The sequence below is a fragment of the Sebastes umbrosus genome, chromosome 13 (assembly GCF_015220745.1).
Source record: "Sebastes umbrosus isolate fSebUmb1 chromosome 13, fSebUmb1.pri, whole genome shotgun sequence".
NCBI classification, from domain to species: domain Eukaryota; kingdom Metazoa; phylum Chordata; class Actinopteri; order Perciformes; family Sebastidae; genus Sebastes; species Sebastes umbrosus.
This window is the reverse complement of record NC_051281.1, coordinates 24465030-24480096: the sequence shown is the minus strand read 5'-3', so window position 1 is coordinate 24480096 and position 15067 is coordinate 24465030. Positions and strand designations below refer to the sequence as shown.

General features: G+C 41.0%; 1 protein-coding gene across 4 annotated transcripts in view; it reads right to left on the bottom strand.

Moving 5' to 3' along the window:
* LOC119500190 (inactive dipeptidyl peptidase 10-like) overlaps nucleotides 1-15067 on the bottom strand; it is a 235965-nt gene that overhangs the window by 97237 nt on the left and 123661 nt on the right. For all 4 annotated transcript variants that reach the window (XR_005209574.1, XR_005209575.1, XM_037789794.1 and 1 more), the window contains exon 3: nucleotides 10915-11010. Coding sequence is in view for 2 of the 4 variants with exons in the window: in XM_037789794.1 (XP_037645722.1) it covers nucleotides 10915-11010 (96 nt within the window). In the remaining 2 variants the exon portion in view is untranslated. The remainder of the gene's footprint in view (nucleotides 1-10914; nucleotides 11011-15067) is intronic.

Here is a 15067-nt window from a genome sequence, read left to right as displayed (position 1 = left end):
GCTACACGCGCACGCATTTCAATGTTAGCAGAGACCAACACACAGTCTTCCCTGCGCTGATGCTTTAGCAGCAGTTCCCAGCACAGCTTGGGAAGTCTCTAATGTTAATTAATGGGAGGCACCAGAGCATGCAATTCCTAATTAACCCCTGAGAATGATGGTGCAAAGGCATGCGAGCAGAAAAGCAGTCTAAAAAGAATGCCATTTACTTATTTCAAGACCTTGTTTCCCTGCTACCGATCCATATGTTGCAAACCACTTTGCAAATCATTGGCAGCTGACAGCAACATGGCTGATCTTTTATTCCTTTAGCCACCATGCTGAGTGGCGGGGTGATATAGAGATTAATTGGCGTGATCATGTAGCTAATTAGGAAAATGAAAGAAAATCAAGGTGGGTTGATGGCTCAACGCGAGAAGTCCTACCGAGCTGAGTGGCGGAGCGATTAGCCATCCGGTAAGGAAAACAAGTCTGCTGGCACACAAACATCTATTTGAATTTAGACAATGATATGGCATTGACATGCAATTACTGGGTGCTTTACACTTATTAAGAAAACTAGTGCAGTGCCCGTTCGGAGCCGGACGACATGCTCGACGCGCAGAGCCCTGACGTCCCACCCCCGCTGCTGCACAGAGCGATATCGCTTGTTTATTCAAAGTTTGTTAATACTGAATGTGTCGCGTGTCCAAATTGCACCAACTTCCTTGGGTCCCCAGTAATCAGCCTCCAAGTTTGAAGTAGATCGGTTCTCGAGATATGCAAAGGTCATACACACATACCTGAATAGACAGAAAGAGATTCCTTGCTTTATTGTCAGAAGCCCTGATATGGAACGGGCAGAAAAGAGGACCGGCAGCTTGTGAGAAGTGCCGGTGCGCATGAAAAAGTCACGGTACGCCAAGGAGTAAAATGAGGAAGTGTCGGTACTGCGTACCGGTGAGTATCGGCCCACTTGGAGCACTGATCTCACATGCAGCCTGTCTGGACTTAAGCGGAAATTGAAACTTAATTACAGCGTTAAGAGCACTTTGTTTGCTCTTGCCCATCGTGTGAATGATGTAACTTGCAAGCTAGGACCACTGATTCGCCAAACTCGCTTGCTTGCAAAAGTAACGAGTTACAAAGACGCCTATAGGGGAAATGTATCAGAGTAAAAGTACACATTTTATTTAGGAAATGTAGTGGAGTAAAAGTGAAAGTTGACAGATATATAAAAACTCAAGTAAAGTACTGACCCAAAAAATACTTAACTTCTGTAAAAAAGTATTTTTTTTCTCTCTCTCTGTTGCCATTTGGAGTACGGAGTGGGCTTATTGGGTTGTGTCTAGAAAGTAACCCACAGGTTGCAAACCTCTTGCAAGATTTTTTAAGGTTAGGCGTTGACATTGAATGGTAATGGATAGGTCGTTGGACAGCCAGTCTCGCAGCCAGTCTTCGCAACTTGTGGGTTACCTTCTAGACACAACCGGTCGATTGCCTGGCCCCTGAGTGCTGTTTGCAGCGTTGTGGAGAACTGTCCCACGCTCATTGACTCCAGGGATGTGAAGAAGAGTTTGATTGTAACGTTAGTATATCCAGCAGCAAAAGTGAACGGCTCGCTGTGGATGACACACTCGGCTCAGTCCACAGAGCCATGAAGCCCAGCCGCAGGTGCTGCACAGAGCGCCGTTCACAGTTTATTAATATTGAGTGTGTCGCATGTCCAAGTTACACCAGAGTCAACACGGCACTCTCTTGGGTCCCCAGAAATACAGCGGCCAAGTTTGAAGCAGATTGTTGGAATGGTTCTTGAGATATGCAAAGGACACACACACATACAGACAGACAGTTTTCTTCATAGTCAGATGTGCACACTGCCTTAAGTCGACACTCCCACGAGCATACAACTTCAGTCCGAGTGTGTCAATGTATCCACACCCCACCCAACTGCGGCTTGGGTCAGAGCCCATACATTGGCAGTCTGGCCGAGAGTTTCACGCCGCATGCCAAACTCTTGATTTAGAATAACAGCTGTGGAAGGAAAACAATGATTCACCAAATGCTGCCCCACAGTGAGAGTAATGGGATGTGTCAGTGCCAAGGTAAGTGGCTCACCCAAGGGGAACATTGGTGGCAAAGATCATCTTGACGTTATATGCTGTGTCTCTAGTGCCGATACAAATGAGCATCAGAGGGAACGGTACTCATTTCCTGTGCTGCAGCAGCCCTGCACAGTTAAGTTCAAGGGTGTAATTGCCACTAAAGGTGGAGGAGACGTGTCCCCCTCACATTCCCCTCAAAATCCTATTTTAGGTCCTCCACACTTACAAGTATACAGTTCGATATGCCCTTTAAGATCTTACTGTCCAGCTGCCACTATCCTAATGAGAATAGGGGTGAGTTGATGAAGACGGTGATACATTTATCTACATTATCTTCAGTTATTAACATGTATTCACTGCAAAAGCTTTGTGAGCAATACAGAGTTCTTTTTGAACTTTTTGTGCCTTGGGTTTGCCAGTCAGACCAAATAAAGGCTGCTCTAACTCTGTAGGCCTTTCTCATTTCCCACTTTGTACATCCTCGATTCCTTTCTGAGACGCGAGGAGAGAGGAGGCAAGGCAACAGGCATTTAACAAATGAGACATCATTGCCTCAGTAAACAGCAAATAGAAAATTATGTTTGATGTACAAACATTTTAAATATTGAAACAGTTCCCATGGGACAGGCTTTGTAGAAGACATTTTCTCTCACAGGGTTCACCAGGATTTGTAGAAGACGTTCACATTAGAAAAACCCTAGTCAGACATGACATGTAGTGCAACATCCCTGTTCACAATCTATAAGTGTGGGAGTGAAGCAGATGATGTGTTGGGACACAAATCTGAATTTCCCATTAGTTGAACCAACATTAGCCGTCTTATGCCAGTAATTAGGCCAGAGCAGGAAAGCATTCATCATCGTCAAGGGCGCACACACTCGACCGAAGATATGACTCTCCTTCAGCAGATCTCACCTCCTCCCATTACTGCATGTACACCTCTGAGTGTCATTATCCACTCAGATTTACAGACACTTTACTTGTTAATGATATTGCTTGTAAAGCAATCACATATTCGGAGAATTGTGGCACAGTTTCTGTGTTTCTGTGGCAGTGTAAGCTAGATATCCCTCCATTTATGCACGCGTGAGAAGATACTGTTGCTAGGGAAGAATAGGTAAGTCCTCATGGGAAGCCAACAGCTTAGAAAGAGCACAGGTAAACAAATATGCAACTGTATATCACCTTAGCAAAAACAGAACGCATTTCATTAAGGGAGTCATTAACTGCAATTATGTGTGAGGGAGATACAATAGCATGGTAGGCGTTCCATCTACTACAGAAAACTAAATCTCTCATACTGACGCACTGCATTTTCTCTAACACTAAATTTAAGTAGTAGAGCTTTTCAGCAGCACCTAGTTTCATTTTCACATAATTACATGTTTTTACATGTGTTTATTTCTGGGAGCTGCTCAGTGCTCAATGAAATTATACACCCAAACAGTCCAGCAGGGATAAAAAAGACAAATGTGATTGCAGTGAATGAAGAGCACTGACAGGCCGTGCAGCTGAGTAATAATTGGCTGAAGTGGAGTGGTAATTTGTACGAGGTAAACAGTATTGACAGCTCAATAATGGATTTACAGAGATTACTGTAGTATGGACCATTTATTGAGGTGAGCAATGATTTGTATGAGTAGGGAGGTACACGGACAGCTGAATACGCAGAGTCGGACCTCATACCTTAAATGTGTTTGCTTAACTCTGCCGGTGATCCCGACCGATATTACTGTCTAGTCATGCTAGCTTGTCGGGAAGGAGGCTAAATAACGCTCCAAGTTTAGGCTAAGTTTTGGTGAGGGTTTAACTGGCATAGCCATTTTCAAAGGGGGTCCCTTGACCTCTGACCTCAAGATATGTGAATGAGCTGTTTCATTGTAGTGAGACCATTTTCTGAACGTGACCTCACTGTATAAAATGACCTGTGGTGACCTCTAAGATAATCAAAGCCTCATGAAACTTTACAGCCACAAAGTACAGACCTAGGGCATTCAGAGGATGGCTGGTGTTCCTAGGTATATTGACAATAAGGGGGTTTCTGAGCATTTTCCAGAACAGTAGCGCTCACTATCCAATTGCCAAAAAATGCAATTCTTGCAGAAATCTCAAATAGTCAAAAGTTTTCGATACCAAATCACAGCATGGCTTTTTTTATGGTGTTCCTCAAGGTCTTGGTGTCTTAATGTGGTATTTTGGAGGGATTATTGATCATTTTTTATTAATTTTTGAGTGGTAAAAAATGGTTACATTTAGCACAAAATCTGTACAACAAATGTTATCAACCCAGAAATTGCTGCAACAACTTATGAGACATAATAGAGGATGGGAATTAACATCATATACTTATATCACATTGTTCTAAACCCTTATACACTTTTAGAATTTATATAAATTAATTAATTTATTAATTCAAATTTATTTCTGATTTATGACTAGAAGAACTTGACACACAGTGCTGAGCACAATCTTTAGGTTCCCATCTTTCAGATGATGTACACCACTTCTATGTGACATCTACTGTTGACCTGCTATCTCCCCCTAAATTCCCCCAGTCCACCTAAAAAAGACAAAAATGGTTCTATATGGGTCTCTAAAGGTTAAACCTGGTTCTCAAATGGCATTTATATACACAGGTATATACCTTGTATAATTCTAAAGAACAAGATCTTTGTGTCTTTTTTCATCATTATTTTTCTTTAGTCCCATTAGGACAAGAGTTAAAGATGCACCCAGTCATTCTGGAATCTCCTTTCAGATGATTTCTGTCATATTTGAATTATTAGCTTAAAAAAATAACTTAAAATAAACTTAAAATTAAGAATATTTTGTATCTAGTAGATGGTAAAAATTGATGTGAACTGGGGGACAATTGACATTTAAGATGTATAAAAATGTACTGCTGTGAATACTAATTTGTCTCTGATGTGACTTTTCCACAAAAACAGTTCAATACCCAGTTAAAAATAAAACAGCAAAAGAAAAATCCATTCTTCATTTTAATTTGATCTGTAACTTCTCTTGTCCACATGTTGAATTGTATAATGTTAGTCGTTTTGGACAAAAACATATCTTGTAATATAATCTAATCCCTTTCCATGTATTGGTCCCTCAGTTTGAGATGAGATATTCCAACATTTTAAAGACTCTCTGCACTCACAAGCATAAAGTTTGGGCATTTCCTTCTGTCTACACATTCTGGAAGGATGTAACAGGTATACTGTTCCAGTGAAAACAAAAACATTCAATGATGGATACCACCAAACAGTGTGCCGTTTCTTTTGGACAATTGCTACAATCCTTGTCAGACATTGTGATGGTGGAACTGTCGTCTGCCAGAATTCATAAATGTGTGTTCAGACGGAGTGTTTTCACAGTTTGACGTTAACTGTACCGTAGCTACTGTAGCTGCAGCGAGTTAGCAATGTTGCACAGACACTATATGTGTGTGTGTGTGTGTAGAGTGTTCCTGCGTAACAGCTGAGCTCAGAACTCACTAAAAAATCTATCTCCTTCCATTTTTTCCTCAAGTTTCTCTCCTCTTTCAGCTCTCCTCTCTATACATTTCTGAAGCCTCTGGAGGAGCAAAACATTTTTAGCTCAAGTTGAAATATTTTCAACTGCTTGCTCCAGTTTGCTCCTCTCTGAAGGAATTTGTATCCACTCACCTTTGCATAGACTTTATATGCAATCGCACAGCCTCTGAAATTCAATTTATGATCAGTATGAATGCACCTTTAGGCTTCAACAGCAGATATGTTGGAGGAAATGCAGTAGCCTGTCACACGTTCTTACATTTAACACTCATATTGTGCTAAAACTGAGGTCATTGGTTATGAAAGCCACAGAGCAAGTAAATGGTAAATGGACTTGCATTTATATAGCACTTTTCTAGTCTTCCGACCACTCAAAGCTCTTTACACTACATGTCAGCATTCACCCATTCACACACACACATTCATACACTGATGGCAGAGGCTGCTAAGGTGCCAACTTTGCCCATCAGGATCTAATCTAAATACTCATTCACACACCGACGACTATGCCTTCGGGAGCAATTTGGGGTTAAGTGTCTGGCTCAAGGACACATCGACATGTGACCCAAAGCAGCCGGGGATCGAACCCCCGACCTTCCCAGCGGAGCATAAAATGAGCAATGGACATAAATGGAAGTTAGATAAATACAGCACACAGATTTTGAGAGCAATCTCAAACTTGTTCATGTCAAGGACCTCCAAAATCACTGTCTAATAGACCACAGACCATCTAGCAACTGTTGTCAAAATGTAGAGATTTCAAACTAAAGGTCCTTAGAAGTGTTTGACTCAACTTTTCCCGTGGTCTAGTGTTAAAGGGACTATTTGTAAGATTCAGAAATGCTGCTTAACAGCGACACCTGTGGCCTTGAAATCAACAAAAGTCAGCGTCGAGCTTGCGCTTGCTCGCTCTACATACACATGAACGAACCTCAAAATAGTGAGGCGACAGACGTCAGCTAAAACCACAATATCACTCTATATTTCAGCTGCTTGGCAGTAATGTTAGCTGACCAGACGAAGGTCTCTCCATGAATCACTGCTGATCCTAGTGTTGGCTTTTCCTGCTCAGCGCAGGCTTCAGCAGCGGGGCTCCTCAACGAGTTACGCTATCGCCTCCCGACCGCAGCCGGCAGCCGAAGACACCGGCACCCGGTCGGTAACGAGACGATAACGTCACTCGTTGAGGAGCCCCGTCACTTCACAAGATACGGAAAACCTCTGTTGGTCTGGAGGAGCTGCAGCATTTATTTCTGCACAAACGTCCACTCTACATTCACTAGATATTCTCAGAGCTAAACTAACTCTTCTGCAGTGTGTAGTGAGCGCGCGTTCACGTCTAGAGGTGGAGCGAGACAGCGAGGACGCGCGCGCTGTCTGAGTGAAGGAGAGCAGGCAGCGGAGACGAGGCTCCGGCCACACGCAAACGTGCATATGCGAACGCGCATGTGTGCCGACCCGCTACATTTATACGCTTAAAAAGTTACAAATAGTCCCTTTAAAAAATTAACAAAAATAATAAATTGTATTATTGAATCGCAATATTTGTAGAGTCACAATACTTAAAAATCACAATACGTATTGATTCAGCACCCAAGTGATAGTGACTATTGTGATAGTATTGAATCGGGAGCTAAGCATGATATCCAGCCCTACAGAGTAAAGTTTCACTGGATATGTTGTGTTTGAAATAAACGTTGTCTTGAGTAAAAGCTTAAAATGTTGCTCCACTTCACCGACTGTCTATTGAGTGAACAGTTTCTGGCTTTGAGAGCTTAAGTGAGCCAACTGGTGTGTTATTTGCTGCTGTCTGGGCCAATGTGAACACAATATGATAACCTTCTCTCACCAGATTGTCAATGACAGGGTGAGGGTGCCCAGCCTGTGTGGGGAGCCGGCGACAATACTGATGGAAAGCGACACTCACTGAATCACGTATGGCCGGCGGCAGCTGAATGTGACTTTCTCCATCGCATGCAAGGCACACACACGAACACACATACACACTCAGAGCAGCTGGAGAAGACTGTGCACGTCCTTTCTTGCACAGGTACCCGACATTAACCAGATGTCTCCCTATAATCTCCATACAGATCGTCATCAATAACAGCCATACCCCACATCAGAATGACAATGAATTCCATGCAACACTGCAGAAATGTCAAACAACACTGCTGTGACATTCTGTAAATGAATGCCTTTCAGAGGGATAGTAAATATGCAGATCCGTGTGAAACACGGTACTATTTATAATCTAATAGCAATTGTAATGTGATTGATTTAATGACGCATGGTCCAATCAGCAGACGTTAATTAACCAGTCAGAACTACAGGTAATTGGGGGTTATAGTCGTCACCATCATCGCCGTGTTGGAGAGGTGAGGCATTTCAAAGAGACAATGTCCTGTGAAAAACTGGCTCCATTACCAGAGAGATTGAGGTGTACCTGATGAATCACAGCGCTCTTAGCAGCAAATGTAATGATGCACCCCATTTAACTAATGTCAGATTGTAGCGACCCATCCATCTGTAACTTTATATTGGCACTCATTTAGCTGAGGTATGAATTAAAGTCACCAGGTATTTATCATTGTTCTGTGGTCGCTTTCACACCAGTAGTTTGGTTCATTTGGTGCCGACCAAAGAAAAAAATAAGACATTGTTACCTTTTAGTATTGTTCACATTAAAGGGACAGTTCCCCCCAAAATCAAAAATACATATTTGCCCTCTTACCTATTTATCAATCTAGATAGTTTTGGTGTGAGTTGTTGGAGATGTCTGCCTTCTCTCCGATATAATGGCACTAGATGGCTCTAAGCTTGTGGTGCTCAAAGCACATTACATTTGAAAAACTCAACAGCAATGTATCTTTCCAGAAATCATGACCCGGTCACTCAAGATAATTCACAGACCTCGTTTGTGAGCAGTTTCATAGGAACTAGGGCTGTCAAACTAAAGGCGATAATAATGCATTAATGCAAATTAGTTTTAATGCCACAAATTCCTTTAACGCATTAACGTACCAACCATGTCATACTAGCTTGTCGTGAAGGAGGTTAAATAACTCTCCAAACTTTAAACTTTCAATTTTGTCAAGGAAAAACTGGCATGGCCATTTTCATGCCCACTTTATGATAATCACATGCAGTTTTGGGCAAGTCATAGTCAAGTCAGCACACTGACACACTGACAGCTGTTGTTGCCTGTTGGGCTGCAGTTTGCCATGTTATGATCTGAGCATATTGTTTTATGCTAAATGCAGTACCTGTGAGGGTTTCTGGACAATATTTGTGTCTGCTTTGTGTTGTTAATTGATTTCTAATAATAAATACATACATACATTTGCATAAAGCAAGCATATTTACCCACTCCCATGTTGATAAGAGTATTAAATATTTGACAAATCTCCCTTTAAGGCACATTTTAAACAGATAAAAAATGTGAAATTTGCAATTAATCGTGATTGAATATTTTAATCGATTGACAGCCCTAGTAGGAACTATTTTCTTTCTACCAAAGTAAACCCACCAACTGATCACAGCGCAATAGGGAGTGTGCATCATGACAGCGTGAGATGTAAACATTAATGCCGTCCTCCTCGGCTGAGCTGTAACGTTAGCTAGCTCAGGGGTGAGCTAGCAGTATCGAGTATAGATGCACGCTTCCTTCCTTCCCTCCATCACTTATTTTATTCTTTTTCATGATATCTTCCTTTCTTTAAAAAAAAAACAACAATTTAATAATAATTAATTATGCTGACATTTCTTGTATACATGATTTGATTATAAGTAATTATTATTGGCATTATAAAAAATGTATGTTATAATCATTAAAAAATACTCAAATTAAATATAACATTTTTCCACAATGAAAAAGAAAAAAAACTGTAATGATGATCAGTGTGACACCAGGACTTAATTTTCTGTGGTAATGAAACTAATGTCATCTTAGGTATGAAGTGTTTCTGTGTAAACAAAGTTATAAAATAAACTACATGCTTCCGCATCCCATTTGCAGTTGACTATTCATTAGACCCCATGACACAGCCATTCAGATTATCTCTAATGGAGACAGAGATGAAAGACTTTCAAGCCAAAACCTCCAAAGCCTCTGACTTAGGAAAAAAAAATCTCATTTTTGCTCCAAATCCTCGTGATCAATCTTCCCTCTCGCCCGTCTGTCCGTTATCTTCTCCCATTTGTCTGGGGTCTATTTTGCCCCATCCATCCAAACCACCCTATAAAGCTGACTTTTCTGACTGCCTCGTCACACAACATTGGTGCTCTCTCTGTCTAGCCTGAGGTCAGCTCAGGGAATGAGATGGAGTTGCGAAGATAGTGGAAAAATGTCACCCGGGAATGAAATATTGATGGACAGAAAGGCCTTGCCTCTTGCCCTTGCTCGCGGGCATGGAGTGAGAGTCACGCAGTCGATGGGCAACGGAGAGGAAAGCCAAAACATACACACAGGAAAGGAGCCAGACGGACAGAGCAATGCGGGTACGCCACAATCCTGTCCATCCTTTCCCTCGGAGGTATCGTTATCTTCTCCCTCCCCCTCGGCAAACCATAATCAGATTCCCTTGCACTTCACTTGATGTGGTTTATTTCCAGCCAAAGCCTTCCAGGCTTAACATATGATCCCCTTCTGGCAAATAAGGAATCAATACGATGTAAATAAGGCGAGGGAAAATAAATCCCAACATCTGAATTTGCATAATTACATGCAACGTAAAGCTAGGTTGCCAGCCCTGTTTCAAACCGAACTGTCTGCTTGCTGCTTTAGTGAGCCTCAATTACAAAGCAGCAGAGACAGCAGAGAGAGATGTCATCCCTCCGCCGCTCAACAAAAGCAGTGCTGTTTTTTTTGCTTTTGCCAAGCACACTCAGAAGTCATCCAGATATCATTCATGTCAAGTAAGAGTCAAGGTTTGTTTTGTTTAAATAAATGTACAGCAGCATGAAGAAGAGGGAACGTAATGTTGTCAGTTTACCAGGCTGTCACTCAAGTTATTGTATAATTCAACAGTAACGATGCCACATGTGTGCTGATTTTGTCATTCCATGGAACAGGCATGCAATAAAGCCTGATGACAGCTTTATCTGTGATGAGAAAAACAATGAAGCCTCATTGAAGCCTAATTGAAATGCCTTCATAGAAGTAGATATCTCCTCCAGGCAAATGGCCGATGTATCCTGCATTTTTTATCCATTTCAGTCAATCCGTGGCTGAAGGAATTAACAGGAAACGCTCTGAATTCCAGCAGGTACAGTGAATGTAATGGATTACTCACCATTGATCCATTTGGCCTCCGGGTCATGGACTTTGAACTCAGGTTTGAACAGATCCTCCACGGACAGTTTGGTGTTGCTTCCAGCTTGGCTGTCGGCTGCAAAAAATAAAGCCATGAATTATTAAGTTGCTTAACATTGTAAGTAAAATATGGGTATCACATATAGTTGCTAGATAGATGTTCTCTCCAGTTATCAAACAGTGGCTCGGTTTAGAAAGCCAATTTGCTTTCTGGCATGCACGCAGTTGGAAATCAATCTCCAGCATTAGCTGACCTTGGGATTCACTTCCACCACTAGCATTTAGATGCTTTCCCGACATCAAAGCATCAAAAACACAAAGTCACCCCTTAAAATGTATGACATGGGCTTAGAAAGCATCCAGTTGTGCAGGTGCAGAGACAAATGATACAGAAAATGTCAAAGCGAAACACATTCTTTTACATTGTATTTGGTGATCCTGACAAAATTAAATATCAAATATATTTGATGTATCAATAATAGAGTAATATGCATGGCTCCTAAAATGTGTAAGGGATAATGTACAGCTAGCAGGTCATTGCTGTGAAATAAACCCCAACAGGGTGATGCGGCACTCCAAGGGGTCTTGCATCGCCCTGAGGGGGTTTATTTCACAACAATGAACAGCTAGCTGTACATTATCCCGCTTATTACACGGCAACTTACTTAAGAAATCAATAATTTGAAACGAAAATGGTTTGCCATAGTCCAAAATCAAAACTACCCTCATAGCAATGGTTTGTTATACAAAGCAACCGTCTGCTATAAAGAAATAAAAGACCGTAGAACGCTGTGATGGACCAATCAGAATCGAGTATACAACAAAGCTGTGTAATAAATCGTATTAGCATATACTGTACATGTATGTCGGCCGTAAGTGACATGGAATTACAGAATGCCAAAGATATGTTTGAGGTATAGTTTAAAAGGAGAAACAATTGTACATAGTTTGTTCAACAGAGGGAACTAACACGTTGGTCTTTCAACTTTAAAATGACAATTTATTTTTGTAGCACATTTCATTACACATAAACTCAAAGAGCAAAAATGTCCCGCTAAGTTCATATCTTATTTTATATTTATTATTTAATAGCCAATCAATCAACTTAATATCCTGCTGGTGTTGAGAGTTATTTCATCTCACGCATGTGCTGAACGTGTGCTGAACGTGTGTTAACTAGCAGTCGGCTGTAGTCTTTGCGGTGTGTTCAAGTGCAACTTCTTGGCCAACACAAAGGCAACGTGAGGGGACGAAACTAGTGGCCTTCGTCCATTCAAATTCTTTGATGTCCGGTTGGTGTATCTGGGCCCTTAGACATAAAGACACCTGGTCCTATTTTCACTGCGGGATTTGTGAGCCTTGTTTACATTAAATTACACGACCATTACACAGGAAGTGTTTACCCTTGAAAAGCCTGCTTTATTCTGTCAACGATGGTTGGTCCGGTGGCTGGAATGTATTCATTTTAATGAATTTGGAATTGAGATTATACTCAAAACCCTTTTAAAACTGAACAGTCCCGTCCCCCCAATTAAGTCCAAGTCATTACAGATGAAGCACACCACCTAAATGTCACTTACTGTAATAACAGCTGCCTCAGATGTGTGCCCCTCTGTCCCAGTCTCCATGCATTTCATAGGAACTCTCCTGACCTGCCATTCTCCATCCATCCACCAGATGCCCTCAGACTTTTCTATCGGTCACCTGACTCATGCACCTGCTCACCTCATTTGCCAGTTAGCCCCCCACACATACACCCTTGCCAGATTTGTGCCTTTGCTTTCCAGCCACTGAAACCTGCCACCTGGAACCTGGAACCTGGAAGCTACACCTGAACCCGAATCGATACCTGCTTACCTGCACCTTCTTCCTGTTTAGCTGTAGAATATCGGCTACTTCTGTTTGGGCTTTCTGCTTTTGCTTGTAATCTTCACTACCCCAATAAATCACTGAAACGTGTGCCCGGTTGTCTGCATTTGGGTCCTTTCCCTATGCCTTGTACTCACCCTCTTGGCACTTAAAGCTCCATTAATATTTTAATAGCGACAATGAATCAAATGTCTATGTCTAATCTGACAGGGTTCAGTTATAGTGACAAAACCCACAGAGAAACATCATCCAACTTTGCACTTGTACACAGCATTTTACTCCCTTTTAGCTTTTTGTTTTGGTTTAAGGTCCTGCATATTTATGTGCAGTTCAGTTTTCTCATCAATAAGCTCTTATAAACCTACTGTACGCAACAGAGTTAACGACTAGCTAACATCGAAAAACCCAAAAAGGAGAGTAAATATTGGACTTACTTTAGCACAATTTAACACAATTTATATAATTCTGCCCCCTAGAGGCCAACATCTGATTATTGTAGCTTTAAAGTGCACTTCTGCCGAATTAAAATATAATTTATTCCTGCAAACTGCAAAAAAAAGGTCAAATTAAAATAAACTTTTCGCAGAGGCTACAAGGTTTTCATACTTATTAAGACAAAAACAGAAACAGCTGGATGTTTACATTTGCTTGGCAAACAGATGTGTTGAGTGTCTTTTTAATCCAGATTTACATAAAGGTACGTACACAGACAAAGATATCCATGGGTAATGAAAAAGATGCACACAGAACAATATTTTTTTTCACTCAATGGCATTTCATATGTTCATTAACATGATCATTACTGGGCTAGAAAATCCTTAAGCTGTTCCAGCGTTACCCCTGGAAATGTTTCATTTTTAATTATGAAATGGTATGCCTTTAGCAGAAATACAACCTGCCAATTGTAAGCTCCTTGTGAATAGGACAGCTGCTGATTGTGAGCAGAATAGGAGGGCCAAGTCATTTTGAATGTCAGCCATATTGGCTTTCCTTGATAACTCCACACCGCATGTTTGTTTATGGAGGCAATGAAAGTCTAACCAACCGTGGAATACACCAGGGGACAGTGGTGCTGCATGGTCAATGGATTGTGATGATTTTACATCTGTGTAACATTGGGGTTATTCTTTCATAATGTTGGGAGCAGGTATACAGTGTAAAATAGTATTAAAGTAGTCAAAGAATAACGATCAGCTAACTGGATCACCAGGTTGGAGGTCGGAAGGGGGTCTCACAGGTCCCAAAACAGTTTTGAGTAGTGGGCGTATGTCTGGCATAACAGAGGGCACTGATGTTACTCAGTATAGTGCACACAGACATATTTTTTTAAAGTTGCATCAATCAGTTTGCTTTGTTTTATTTTGTAGTTTTTGAAGCTACTTGCGGAAAGAACTCCAGAATAAATCACATACATTTGACATATAATGGCTTAACAAACTGTTGCCTATGTACTAGGGCTATCTATCGATTCAAATATATATATATATAGTGTCCATAGTTAATAGCAAATGAATTGCCCATTTTTTATCTGTTCAAAATGTACCTTAAAGGAAGATTTGTCAGTACAACCGCTGTCAGTTTGTCAGTGTGCTGAATTTACAGTATGTTCAATGTAGAGCTGTACCGAATGTCATTTTCTTTACATTCAAAGCTTTCATAGAGGTTTATGAATGAAGCTTTGAATGTCTGTCGTCATATTTTATGGCATCATCATCCTGAAAGATATTACATCTATATTTTTTCAATAAGTTTTTACTTTTGGACTGAGGACTGAGACAACTACAGAAATAAAGATTGGATATGGACATTCTGCATACGCATTTTGCCTTTTTTACGCCACGCAAACGTCCGCAATTAGGTTTAGTCAAGAAAAGCACTAACTTAGGTTCAGGCAACAAAACCATTTAATTAGATTAAGGAAAAATATCACGGTTGGGCTTAAAATAAGTACGTAAACTAAGTACTGCACATATGGAAACAATGTAACACAACTACGAACAGAGAGACAGCACAAACGTCACTAAAATTATATGACTATAGCCACGTGATTAATGTCATTAACCTAACTTATAAAACAAAACACTGGTGTCCTGGTTAAAAGTCCGGTGTTTGTTGGGCCCATCCCCCTCCCCACCAGCCCACCACAAGTGGTCTTTTTTGCTTTTAATACTACGTCGCTAACTCTTACCAAAGCATTTATACCCGGATGCGTTGACATTGCACTCAGTACAGGATACATGGCGTACAAATAACGGTAATCAAGA